The 14381-nt window shown below is 50.2% G+C and overlaps 1 protein-coding gene across 2 annotated transcripts in view; it reads left to right on the top strand.

The window, feature by feature from the left end:
* Positions 1–628: 628 nt before the first annotated feature.
* Positions 629–14381, top strand: part of WDR45 (WD repeat domain 45) — a 114162-nt gene continuing 100409 nt past the window's right edge. For both annotated transcript variants that reach the window (XM_085629927.1, XM_085629928.1), the window contains exon 1: positions 629–817. In XM_085629927.1, coding sequence (XP_085486053.1) covers positions 769–817 — 49 coding nt within the window. In that variant the 5' untranslated portion in view covers positions 629–768. The remainder of the gene's footprint in view (positions 818–14381) is intronic.

Below are 14381 nucleotides of genomic sequence, written 5' to 3' on the forward strand. Positions count from 1 at the left end.
GTAGTATATGTAACTTGTCAATATGTAATCTTCATCACGAATGCCTTATGTACCTTACTTTGTTCTATTGTAAAGCGCTTTGGCACCTTTGGGTAATGTTCGCGCTATATGAATTTGCATTAAATAAACAGAATACATTAAAACATCCTAGACCCGCTCCTGACTCGACAAGTTTACAAGGTGTGACTCGAGGCGACCGCGTCAGGCACCGGTGAAGACCCTCGACCTGGGCCGGAACCCAACACGGGCCGCGCTCCAGGGGCAGGCTCCGGCCCGACCCCCAGGCCTCAGCGGCTGGAAGGGTCGGGGCCGCCTGTCAGCGGGCCGTACCTGAGCGCTACTCCCTCTTCTCCCCCACCCACAAGGACACATGGCGGCGGTGACGCGGCCCGAGAGTGAGACCGTGGCTCTACTCGGGCCGAGCCGGCGCACACGAGGGCTCACACGCCATCAACGGCAGGCAGCGCGCGCAGGGACGCATGCGCACTCCACAACCAATCACCACTGCAGAGGTCTGTCTGGTGGACTGGCCGAGGTGCCTCCTATGGTCCAATCCTAGAAAACCTTGCACGCTATCAGTACCGCCCACTTCCAGAGCGTCCTTAGAATCTCTCCAGTCGTGGGATTGGCTTTGTGACCCGGAAGTGGTGCCGTCCTGCACAAATGACAACAGTGAAAGGTAAACAAGTGGCCTTGAGCTGGACCCGCGGCCGCTGATACAACCGCAAACCCTTCCATCCACCGGGCTGAGCTCCCGGGCCCGCAGCAATGGCGCAGCAGCGGGGGGTGAACAGTCTGCGCTTCAACCAGGACCAGAGTAAGTTTCAAAGCGCTGCCGGGCGCCCTGTGTACCAAAGCGCCCTAGGCGGAAGACATGTGGCGCCCCTCCCGCTGCTAGTGGTCACAGTGAGGCAGCAGGGACCCCTTTCTGTCCATAGGTCACTCCATGGCTGATTACATCAGAGCATTGCCTGGCCTCTGAGCAGCAACACCTCCACTCCTCTTCCAGCTCCATGGATCACTCACCGGGTGTGTGTGTACTGGCAGGAGGTGTGTTGATAGGGTGTGTATGCTGGCAAGGGGTGTGTGGTGGCAAAGGCCGTGTGCTGGCAAGGGGTATGTGCTGACAGGGCTGTGTGCTGTTATCAGGGGTGTATGTTATCAGGGGTGTGTGCTGTTATCAGGGGTGTGTGCTAGCAGGGTTATATGCTGGGTGTATGCTGGCAGGGTGCGCGTGCTGGCAAGGTGCGTGTGCTGGCAGGGTGCGTGTGCTGGCAAGGTGCGTGTGCTGGCAGGGTGCGTGTGCTGGCAGGGTGCGTGTGCTGGCAAGGGGTGTGTGCTGGCAGGAGGTGTGTGTAGAGTACGTAAATATGTCTTTATACATTGTCCCTCTTTACTGTCATATGTTTATTGCGCACTTTGTATTCTGTGGCGTGCGCTTCTTGAAGACGTGTGTACCTTCAAGGAGTGCTCGCGTCTTGCCTCTGTTGCAGTTAGAATTCCGAACTGAAGAATGGGTTGTCAGCCGTTTGGAATCATATCTTTACATTTTGGCGACGATTTTGTAAAAGGAAGATTTCACAAGATTTGCACGCCCTACCTGTAGAAATAAAGCGTGGATTGTTGCCGGGAGCCTTTCGATATAATTGGTGAGCTTTCCCGCAATCTGTTACCACCTGTGAGGAACCAATGTCGGAATTTTGAGTGTTTTGCCTTTTCCTGGCTCACACTCATCTGACTCCTCACGCTCCTACCCAACAACGTGGTATCCTAGCAATGAGCACAACAAAAAACAACGTTGCACATCATCGCGCACGGACGTCACCGGCGGCCATCTTGAGGAATAAAGAAGTTTGTTTCCATAGCTACGGAGTCTCCGATCGGACGAATTACGATCGGAAAAGAGATTATTTCACACGGGCTTGCGCATAGTGTATATTCTTCAGCGATATACACGTTAAATATGCAAATTTGAGGATTAAAGCCTGCACTTGGAGTCTATAAAAGAAAAGTCTTTTAAAACACAGAAAGGAAAGAATTTTTGCGGAAAAATATAAAAGGTATTGTTCATTTTATTTATACAATACAGGAGAGAGAAGAAAATAATAATTTTACGGAGGAAATATATATTTATTTTTACATAATTTACATATTGACATTAATACTTGTTTAAACAGTAACTTTTTATTGAAAGCATTCAAAATATATCTTTAGATTAATACAATACAATATAATGGCAGCAAATCAACAAATTGTGCTTCTTGAACAATTTCTTCCTGTCTCTGGCAAACCCAAAGAAATATGGAAAACCTGGTTTCGTAGTTTTGAGAGTTATTTGGTTGCAATTGATGCTGATGATGATTCTGCAAAAAGAAAGTTGGCAATCTTGTATAGTCACTTAGGAAAAGTGGGACGGGAAATATTTGATAATCTTCCTCCCGGTATTCCCCCCGCCTGGAAATGGAGATGGATGGAATGTTTTCACTGATGCAGTTCAAAGACGGAATACAACATTTTTAGAACAACCAAATGTTATGCTTGAACAATATAATTTCATGAAAAGAAAACAAGAGCCAAATGAAACAGTGGAAGAGTTTATTTCGGCTCTCAGAAATTTAGCAGCGGAATGCAATTTTGGTGCTTATCTTGACATAGTCATCAGGGATCAATTCGTATACAAGTGTTTTCATAAAAAAATACAAGAAAGAATCTTAAGCTGCCGTGATCCAACATTATCAGAAGTAATAGATATGGCTAAAAGCATTAAGCGATCTATCATTTCATCACAATGTATTTCATAAGAAACCGCTTTCTCACCAAATTCACAGAACGAGTCACAAGTCAATGCTATTACTGCAAAAAACAAATTTGTGAAACCTTTTTATAAAACCTTTTCAAAGGAGAATAACTTCTTCATGCTATAGATGTGGTTCAAGAACACATCTTGGGAACAGTCCTATTTGCCAGGCTCTTGGAAAGAAATGTTCAAATTGTCAAAAGATTGGACATTTTTACACAGTGTGTAGGAGCAAGAGATTTGTTCAAGTCAGTGCTTTTTCTTCAATAGAATACCCAGACATAAATATTGCTTCTGTTGATTCGTCTCTGCAAAACATGGATATTAATACTGTTGATGTTTCGTCGCAGTCTTTAAAGAAAAAGATAATACTTTCAATTGATACTGATGGAGAGTCATTGATGCAAAAGAACCTACGTGTGAAGTTATGATTAACATTTCTTTCAGCATGATGGCAGACTCTGGTGCACCTGTAACCATCATTTCTGATGTTTTATTTAATTTTCATTGGCCATCTCATTCCATGAAATTACATCCTTTAGATATTGTTCCAAAGGGTTATGGTGGCAAAGACATCGACATGTTGGGTTATTTTATGGGTGATGTGACATGTTTGGGAAGGTGCATTTGTATAAAAATCTATGTTGCAATCGAAGGAAGATGTATTATAGGTTGGCAAGATCTTGCAAAAATGGGCCTCAAGCTAGTTCCAGGTTCTGATTCACCAGTGCAAGTTAATGATGTGTCCATTTCATTAATTTCAGAAAACTTAAATGATCTAGTTAGTGGTATTATTTCAGAGTTTCCAGAAGTTTTCAGAGAATCAGTTGGCAAAATCAAGAACTATGAGCATTTAATCAAGCTTAAACCAGGTGCAATCCCTGTTATGCACAAATTAAGAACAATACCCTTAAATGTTAAAGATGATCTTAAAACATTGTTAGATAAAATGGTGTCTGAAGGCATAATTGAAACAACCAATTCCTCACAATGGGTCAGTCCAATAGTCATCGTTAAAAAGAAGGATTCTAGCATTCGTTTGTGTGCTGACCTTCGCTCATTAAATCAAAATATAATCATTGACTGTCATCCTCTTCTAAAAATTCAAAATTGACTCACTGGTATCTCTGGTTTTTCACTTTGCTTGATTTACGGAGTGCATATCAACAAATTCCTTTGTCTCCCATCTTCTGAGCTTACAACATTTATCACTCCTTTTGGGGCATATAAATATTGAAGACTCCCTTTTGGCTTGGCTTCTGCAGCCAGCGTTTTTCAGAAATGTATGGATGACCTACTTAGAGATATTCCATCTGTACAAGCGTACCAGGGTGACGTTCTTATTTTTTCAAAAAATAAGATTGATCATATTCACACTTTGAAGGCAGTTTTATCCCGTTTTAAGGAGGTTGGTGTAACTTTAGGAAAAGACAAATGTAGATTTTTTTTGCAAAGGAAGTAGATTATTTGGGACACTCAGTTTCAGAAAATGGAATAAAACCAAAATTTTCACTTACTCAGGCAATATCAAATGTTCCAATTCCCTCTGATAAATAGTTGAAATATTTTTTAGTATTGACAGAGTATTATTCAAGGTTTATCCAGGGTTACTCCCAGATTGTTCAGCCTTTGCGTGCACTTCTCAAGAAAAATTAGAAATTTAATTGGTCAAATGAGGTTGAATATGCGTTTAACCTAGTTAAAAAAGTCATAATTGAGGCTCCTGCATTGTCATCATTTACTCCAGGATTAAAATATACAATCTCTGTTGACGCCAGTCAACAAGGATTGGGCGCAGTACTTTGTCAGTGGATAGGATCAAAAGAGCATACCATCGGGTTTGCCTCAAGATCTCTGAGTAGTGCTGAAAGAAATTCTAGCACTATTGAGAGAGAAGCTTTAGCCTGCTCATGGGCAGTTGAAAAATTTAAAACGTATATTTGGGGTTCACACTTCATTCTTCTTAGTGATCATAAACCCTTGTTGCACCTCCTCAATGGCAATGGCACTGGTAAAGCTTCAGCCAGGTTAGTCAGAATTTTGTCAAGATTACATGAATACAATTTCACCATACAACACATTTCTGGAGGACATAATTTGAGAGCAGATTGTCTTTCTAGACTATCTTTAAAAGAAAACTCATCTGATTCAAGATTTGATGATGTAGAATGTGTTGTTGCTTCAATTGAGGACTTAGTTATTTCTCCTTTCAGTATTTCACGATCGGATTGGGTCAAAGCTTATTGCGATGATTCCACACTTTCTGCTGTTAAGAACATGATTATATCAGGTTGGCCCAAAGAACGTTCCCTTCCTGCCCCCTTAAAATCATTTGCTCAAGTATCAAATGATTTATCCATTGTCAATGATGTGATTTTTCGTGGAGATCAATGTGTCCCTTTGTAGGAACCTGGGTTCACCAGGCCCTAAGGGCGGTAACGTGGCGCGAGCCGGTCAGGCAATCAGAGGGCTATGTGTTAAGCAACCATACACCACACGCTTCTCATGGACTAGAGTCACACACAATAAGGGACGCCACACCGTTTAAATTATGCAAATACTTCAAGTTTATCCAAGTATAGCTGGTCAGTTGCAGTTCAGGAAATAACAAGGTAATACATGAATCATAATACCATCGTTCAGTACATGCGACACTCTTGGTGATATCTATGCAGGGCCTAACCTCGTTCATGTACCCACGCCCGCTGGTTAAATGCGGGAGATTCTAGCGCTGTGCGCGCTTATGTACAGTCTTTCCCTGAACAGGCCGTCTAACACAGCGTACTACTTGTAAGGGGGAACATTGGGTTCATCAACATGGCGCCTGTCGAACTGAGCGCTCCTCGTGACCACTGGCCCCTAGTACTGTGAAGCAAGGCACATAAAACACAGCGCTACGCGCAATCAGTTACATGTGGAAACGTTTGCGTAGAACAGTTATCACAACGCGTTACTCGTAATCAGTTGCATATCATTACCTTCGAGCAGAGCATATAACACAGTGCGCTACCCGCGTTCCTGGGCATGTAATTTACTTTCGAGCAGGGCATATAACACAGTGCGCTACTCGCATTCCTTGGCATGTAATCTACTTTCGAGCAGAGCATATAACACAGTGCGCTACTCGCATTCCTTGGCATGTAATTTACTTTCGAGCAGAGCATATAACACAGTGCGCTACTCGCAGTCCCGGTCTCTCCGGCTGGGGAAGCAGGGTCGGTGGCGTGAAGCGCCACCCGAGGGTAATGTCAGTCAGTTCTTTGGGCGGCTTCCAGCGGTTAGGGTGACCGGACTTGAGGAGCGGGTCCCTATGCTCCGGTGCAGTTCACAGAGCACCGCGCTCAGTATTACAAAAGGGGGGACACGGACAGGATCCCTCGGCGGGGTCTCTCCGTCGCGCAGGCAGGGGAGGGGACTCCCACGGAGGGGACAACCCGGGCCAAGTGCGGTGTGGTTTCCAGACCAGCAGGGGGCGCACCAAGGGGGGATCTCAGGCCTCCGGGCTTACCTCCGTCTCGGCGTCAGCAGGCGTCCGTCCTCACGACGTTGGGGGAACTCGGCCCCGACCTTGCGCACCTCCTCACACGGCTGCGACGGCAGCGACGGGGCCCCGGGCTTCGCCTGGGCCTCGCGACACAGCAGGGCACTCCTCCAGGCCTCGGCGGTGAGCGCGCTGACTTCGTCGTCGCAGGGGGGGGGCTCAAATTAAGGATGGGGTAAAGTGCTCAGCGGAGCACGCTGCCGGGGGTCCCAGACCAGGGCAGGGAGCGCGGGGGTCACAGCGCTAGTACCTGGTCGATCCCCGGTGGCTTGGCAATCGGTTTAGCAATTAGTTCAATAGGTTAGCTTGGACACGCAGTCTCAGCTCTGGCATTCAAGGCTTACAGCTCGCTCTTGTCATGCAGTCTCAGTTCTTAAAGTTAGGTTTCAGTTCTCAGTTGACAGATGAAGTCTTTTGGCGCAGATGTATCTGGCGCCCTTAAGGGGTTCTGTTACAGGGGTAGGGATGGAGAGGGCGACTAGGTCCTTCCTAGTCAGGCTGGCAGAGAGTCTCTGGGTCCTCCTACTACTAGGCAAGATCAGTGGGATTCACAGGGCACCTCACTCACTTAAGAGGCAGTATCTCAATCCTGTCACTCTCAGAGGCATAAGTCCCTGGCTAGGCCCTACCGCCTACACTCCTGGTGGATTCTTCCAGCTCTGCTTCACCCCAATGGCCAACTCACCACAAAAGTTTCCCTCCCACTCTTAAGTAGCCCTAGGTCAGGTGACCTCTAGCCAAGGCGGCAAAAGTAAAACCCCACCTCCCTTCTCGAAGGTTCCAGCATATTCCAGGAGCTTCCCCACTCTACCTATGGGACAAAAAGGCGGGCTGGTGTCGCAACATTGTTGTGGGTCCCAGCCAGCTCCTGGCAGCTAGGGTGCTAATATGAAAAACGACCACCCTGCAGTAGCAGGGGTCTGTGGCAGCCATCTTGGGAGAAGGGAGCACCTGCACCTTAACACTGCCTGGCAATGAAAAGGCGCCCGGAGACCTAGTCCAACATAAAAATGAGGGTGGAAAAAATGAGGCACGATACAAAAATAGAAGGGGAGACCACCCTAGGGCTGACGGGTCCAACATGCGTCCCCCCCCAGCCGAAAGAGGGGAGAGCTACCCAACCCTAGGGAGTTCTCTTCACTAAGGCGGAAAAACCTGGAGAGACCGTCAGCACTGGCGTGGTCAACTCCGGGCCGATGTTCCACCCGAAAGTCCATCCCCTGTAGGGAAATGGACCACCTCAACAACTTGGGGTTTTCACCTCTCATCTGCATGAGCCAGCGAAGGGGGCGGTGGTCGGTCTGGATAAGGAAGTGAGTGCCAAAGAGGTATGGCCTCAACTTCTTCAGAGCCCATACCACCGCAAAGGCTTCTCTCTCAATGGTGCTCCATCGCCGTTCCCGAGGGAGGAGTCTTCGAGATATGAAGGCCACAGGTTGGTCCTGGCCCTCGGTGTTGAGTTGCGAGAGCACCGCACCTAGGCCGTGTTCTGAGGCGTCGGTCTGTACAATAAATTCCTTGCTGAAATCGGGTGTTGCTAGTACTGGAGCTGTACACATCGCATTTTTCAGCGTATCAAAGGCTTCTTGGCATGCAGCTGTCCATATGACCTTTCGAGGTTGTTTCTTTGAGGTCAACTCCGTCAAGGGGGTCACGATGGTACCATATCCCTTGACGAACCGGCGGTAGTACCCAGTGAGGCCGAGGAAAGCTCGGACCTCGGTTTGGGTCTTGGGGGGCTCCCAAGCCAAGATGGTTTCAATTTTGGCCTGGAGGGGTTGCACCTTACCTCCGCCCACCAGGTGTCCCAGGTACACGACAGATCCCTGTCCAATCTGGCACTTGCTGGCTTTAATGGTTAAACCAGCGCGTTGCAGTGCCTGCAATACCTCCTGGAGGTGTCGCAGATGGTCCTCCCAGCTGCTACTGAAGACAGCTATGTCATCCAAGTAGGCTGCTGAGAAGGACTCCAGGCCAGATAGTACCTGATTCACTAACCGCTGGAATGTGGCCGGAGCATTTTTGAGCCCAAAGGGCATCACTCGAAATTGGTAGTGGCCCTCTGGGGTGGAGAACGCTGTCTTCTCCCGTGCTCCGTCGGCCATGGCAATCTGCCAATATCCGGACGTCAGGTCAATGGTGCTGAGGTACCGGGCTGCTCCCAGCCGGTCCACCAGCTCATCTGCACGTGGGATGGGGTGAGCATCTGTCTTCGTGACAGAGTTCAACCCCCCGGTAGTCCACACAGAACCGGAGTTCTGGCGTCGTACCCGGTGGGGCCGCTTTCGGCACCAACACCACTGGACTAGCCCACGGGCTGCTGGAAGGTTCTATCACCCCCAGCTCCAGCATCTTTGCCACCTCACGCTGGATGCTATCCTTCACTCGGTCAGAGAGTCGTTAAGACTTGTTCTTCATTGGGGGGCTATCCCCTGTGTCCACATCATGGGTACACAAATGAGTGATTCCAGGCGTGAGGGAGAACAACGAGGCGAACTGTCCCAGGACATGGCGACAGTCCCTCTGTTGCTCTGGGGTCAAGGATGGGGAGAGGACTACACCTTCCACTGAACCATCCTTCTCTTGTACCGCAAGAAGGTCAGGAAGAGCTTCACTCTCTTCCTCTTCGCTCCCATCCGTCACCATAAGGAGAGCAAGCTCCGATCGCTCATGGTGCGGCTTCAGGCGGTTGACGTGGAGCACCCTGAGGGGCTGACGGGGGGTGTGAGAAGTTGGCCTGATGTATGATGTCACTAGTTCTAGTGTACACCTTGTATCAGTCCAAATACCCTTATGGTGATTGGTTGTAAAGTCAACCTTATAGACCAGCTATCCTAGTGGTAGCATGGACAAGAGCAGTCTTAGGCTAAACTCTGAATGGCATGTGAAGCCAGCTGTGATACCATATATAATCCCTTGAATACCAAATGAAAGGACACCACAACAGATATATATATAAAATAAAGTGTATTTATTCTAGTCAAACCCTCAGCACTCTTTATGAGATTAGAGGTAAGTACAACACAGTCTTATTTAAGCATACATTAAGTCACACAGGTAAGTAATACAGTTAGGCCCTAGGGGCCACGCAAACCATATACTAAGTAAGTGGTATAAGAACCACTGTCACGGAAATAGAATAGGCCTAGGCCTAGGGAATCGCTGGGGCTACACTACACTAGCGTTAGTTAGGAAGTGGGAGGCCCACGGGATTCGTGTGCAGAGTGGAAACACTCACGCGTAATGCGTAAAAGTCAATAGCAATAGTACAGTTTAGAAAACAGTAGATTTAGGACACTTCCGGAGTAGCTAGGAAGTTGAGACTTGAAAACTAGACACTAGGATAGTCACTATCCTGATGAGCACCGGAGTACCCAAGTTACCTAGCCCACAGGCTGTGGGTGCTTAGGGGTGAAGATGCGTCGTTTTCGTCGTCGACTCCTATGGATGCCTGAAGAAAGATGCTGACAGGCAGTCAGTGAAGAGTGTCCGGTGGATCCCAAGGCTGGGATCAAGAAGAGAAGAAACCTGCAAGCAGAAGGGACAGAGTCAAGGTCACTAGCCAGTGACCACGTGGAACCAGGAAGGAACCAGGCGATGTCGTGAAGAATGCAGGTGAAGGTGAAGCTTGTCGCTGCAGCCAGGAGGACCAGGAAGCGTCGAGGACGACCAGGACCAGGAGGCGAGCTGTCCCACGAAGGCTCTTGCTGTCGGCGGCGTCGAAGTTGGACTAGGACTCACCAAGCCTTGGCAAGCGGAACCCACGAAGAACAAAGGACTTGCTTCTGGTGCAGACCAGGAAGGTCTGGGGTGCTTCTTCTTTGCAGAGAAGCGGGAGCCAGTCTGGAGGAGCCAAACCAGCGCAGAAGATTTCAGGGTGCGTCGTCACAGAGGCCACTAGCCAGCGGGCAAGCAACCGGACAGACGCGGCAAGCAGGAAAATGCTGAAGGGCCCCACGCAGGACTCGTGGAGTGTGGGGGGCTGATCTTCGGTGCAGATGGTGCTTGGGGTTGGGGCTTCTCAATCCCCGGTGCACAACTTCGAGGGTACCTCAGAAGCTGCGCTGTAAGTTACTAGCCACTTTTTCCAGGTAGCCGGTCCCACGTCGCTCGTCGCCTCCACGGATCTCAGCTCTGCTGCAGATGTGGATGAGGGTCGGAGAAGTCTGGAAGTCAAGGCTCTGGTCGGGCTCTGCAGTCGGTTCCTCGTAGAACGGTCGCAAAGCAAAGGGGTAGTCTCTTGATGGTGCCTGTTTGCACAGGGTAGCCACTCCTTGGCTACAAGGGAGATTCTTCAGTCTTCTTCTTTCGTCGAATGTCGAAGGTCCAGAGTTTCTGTTCAGTTTTGCAGGTTCAGGATAATCTAAAGTCTTGAGGCCCAACTCCCACTCTTATACTAATCTGGGGGGCTGGGATACCTGCTAGGTCACGCCTTATGGGTGGGACCTGGGAGGGGGTGGTTACACCCACTTCCCTTTGTCCAGTTTCGTGCCAGAGCTGGGGCTGGAGTGCCCCAGCGCCGGTTTGAACTGGACTATGCAAGGAACACCTTGTGTGCCCCAGGCATGTCTCATTCCTTTCAGCCCACCCTGCCCCAATACACTAAAGGCTGTCTGGGGAGGTGCTAGCACCTCCCCAAGCAGGAAACCTATTGTCCAGGCCTCCCTGGCTGGGATCACTCCCAGCAGCAGGAGGTCAGACTTGTGTCTGTGGCAGCAGCATCCATTTTGTGATGCTGAGGCTTTGGTCAGAGTTAAACAGCAAAGTAGGATTTTAACATGTCTCTCCCTCTAGAAGGGAGGAATAATATCCTCATCACCAGAAATGGTATGGGGGTATTATTCCAAAGTGTTAGACACCTTACACGACATGTTTTGATAAAGCCAAACCATAGTTACCATAACCGTTTAAGATTATAAGGCACTTTAAGAGTATATGGTAGACTATATCATAGAACAGCTATAAGGACATGGTTCCGAAAGCTGCAGACAGGCTCAGCTCATGCTAGAGCACCATCTCACATGTTACCAAGCACTCTGCCTCCAGGATTGTTAAGGCCTGCCATAGGAGTGACTGATAGGTACACATGTGTCTATATTTAAGTTAGGTATAGGAATACTACACCTAAGCAAGGGGTGATTACACGACCTTGCCCCAGCTGAGTGATCAGCCAGTTGTGTCAAAATGGAAGGCCAGGCCAGGGGTGGCATAATACATGCTGCAGCCCCTGGGAGGCCTAGGGTACACCTATGCCCTGGGTACCTAGGGTACACTGTACAGGGTCCAATAAGGTGATCCTTACCAATTGGTTATGTACCTAGGGTACATGGAGTCCATTTTACAGAGAGAGCAGACAGCCTGAGACCCTGAATGGCAGGATCTCAGGCCAACTAAGTCGAAAAACCAGCTAGACACTAGGCAAAAAGTTGGGGGTAACCATAGTCAGATATCCACCTTCCTACAGGGGGTTTTTACATCCACAACGTATGTGGTCGGGCCTCGCCGCTCCACAATGTCTAACGGGCCAGTCCACCTGTCCTGGAGGGCACAAAGCTCCCCAGGTTCCATAACCCACACCTTCTGTCCAACGTCCAACTCGACCGTCCGAGCGTTGCGGTCATACCACTCCTTCATCACGGTCTGGCTAGCCTCCAGGTTCTCTGTGGCTGCCTTCCACAGATTGGCCATCTGGCTGCGGAACGCCAGCATGTAGCTGACAATGTCACGGGGAAGCTTCTGCGAAGTCTTCTCCCACCCCTCTTTCACTAAACTGAGGGGACCCCTAACGGGATGGCCATAGAGCAATTCAAACGGGCTGAACCCGACTCCCTTCTGCGGTACCTCCCGGTAGGAGAATAACAAGCAGGGGAGGAGGACGTCCCACTTACGCCTCAAGCCTTCTGGAAGGCTTCGGATCATCCCCTTCAATGTCTTATTGAAGCGCTCTACAAGTCCGTTAGTCTGGGGGTGGTAAGGGGTGGAGAACCGGTAGGTCACTCCACACTCCTTCCACATGGCCTGCATGTAGGCCGACATGAAATTTGTGCCCCTGTCCGACACCACGACCTTCGGGAATCCCACTCGGGTAAAAATTCCCAACAGTGCCCGCGCCACCACCGGTGCAGTGATGGTCCTCAGAGGAATAGCCTCTGGGTACCTTGTGGCGTGGTCCACCAAAACCAAGATGAACCGGTGTCCCGCTGCGGTCGGAGGGTCCAATGGCCCAACAATATCGATACCGACCCTCTCAAAAGGGGTCCCGACCACGGGGAGCGGTTCCAACGGGACTTTCAACTTTGTCCCTGTCTTGCCACTAGCCTGACAAGACTTGCAGGTCTTGCAAAAGGCGTCTGAGGCAATCCTCATCCTGGGCCAATAAAAATGGGGTACTAAGCGTGCAAAGGTTTTGTCCTGGCCCAGGTGTCCAGCTAAGGGGATCTCGTGCGCTAACTCCAGCAGGAAGGCACGGTAACACTGGGGGACCACTATGGCCCTCGAAGATCCATGTACCGGCACCCTGGGCTCACTGTATAGGAGACTATCCTCCCAATACACATGATAACCTCCCAGTTCCTGACTAGCCACTTGAGCTTCGGCCTGCCGCCGCATACCCTCAAGAGTGGGGCACGTCCTTTGTGCTTGACAAAACTCCTCCCGGGTAGGCCCTCCTTCCACTTGCCAGTCAGCAAGGGTCGGCAAGTCCTCCCCAGGAACGACATCTACCTCCGCGGACTCCGGGGGCACCTCGGCGGCCTCCCCATCCGACTCGCGGGGCATGTCCTCTACCACCTTCTTCTTCCCACGTTTGGGTTTGGGTTGGGCCATGATTCCAGGCTCCAACTCCGGGTGAGTTCCATGCCGGGCAGCCATGGACCGCGTGCTCACGCAAGTCCACCCTGGTAATCCCAGCATCTCAGTGTGAGCGTGAAACTCGACGTCCTTCCATTTGGTGTGCTCCAGGTCGTTCCCTAGAAAACACCCCACAGGCAAGGCAGGGCTCACAGCAACTCGCAGTAGGCCTTTGACTCCTCCCCACTCGAATGGAACACGAGCCACTGGATAGTGACTCAAACTGCCGTCAGCCAATACGGCCGGATGGAACTCCTCGGGGACTACTTGGTCTGGGGACACCAGCCGCCGCACGACAGTGGTCATGCTGGCCCCTGTGTCCCTCAGAGCTTCCACCTCCTCCCCATTAATTCTCACCCTCTGCTGATTTTTAGCAGTGTTCGGGGGCAGGGACACTACGGGGACCACCTCTCTATCCCCGAGTGAAACCAGTGTCAGGCCTGTCCACTCCCCTTCCCTATCTAAGGGCAGCTCCACCCCAAGCGCTATACTACTCACCCCGGGACTTTTCCCGCCCAATGGGGCTGGTGGTCGCTTGCGACACTTGGGATCTCCTCTGTAGTGTCCAATCTCCCCACACTCGTAGCACCGCACAATCCTTGGCTGCTGACTCCTGTCAGGGTAAGTGGGTCTTGTGGAATTGGACGGGGGTGGGGTTCCTACTCCCTTCCCAAACTTATTTTGGGGACCTTTCGAGAACTCCACCTTTTTATCTCCCCCCTCTTTCTTCTGGGGGAAATCCTGTCCGCCTTTCGAGCCATCTCCCCCGGGGCCCTTGTGAGACACCCGGGTGCTCACCCAAATATCTGCCTCCTCCGCAAGCTCTCGAGGATCCTTCAGCTTGCGGTCCACCAGATGTTGGCGCAGCTCCGGAAAGCTCTTATCCAAGAGGTGCTCCCTTAAAAAAAGATCGTACAACCCTTGGTAGTCCTGTACCTCGCTGCCACGCACCCAACCATCTAGTGCCTTCCTCGCATAATCAAAAAAATCTACCCATGTCTGGGTGGACAGCTTATGGCTGCCACGAAACTTCTGCCTATACTTCTCGGGGTTCAGGCCAAACTTCTTTCATGGGGGCGTACTTAACCTGATCCGCCTTGGCCAAATATAACAGGGTGTCCCTAACAGTGGGAGGTATATACCGGTAGAGACCACCTCCCCAGTTACTCTCGGGTACCCCATGGGCCGTTAAGG

This window comes from Triturus cristatus, chromosome 10, assembly GCF_964204655.1.
Source record: "Triturus cristatus chromosome 10, aTriCri1.1, whole genome shotgun sequence".
In the NCBI taxonomy this organism is placed as follows: domain Eukaryota; kingdom Metazoa; phylum Chordata; class Amphibia; order Caudata; family Salamandridae; genus Triturus; species Triturus cristatus.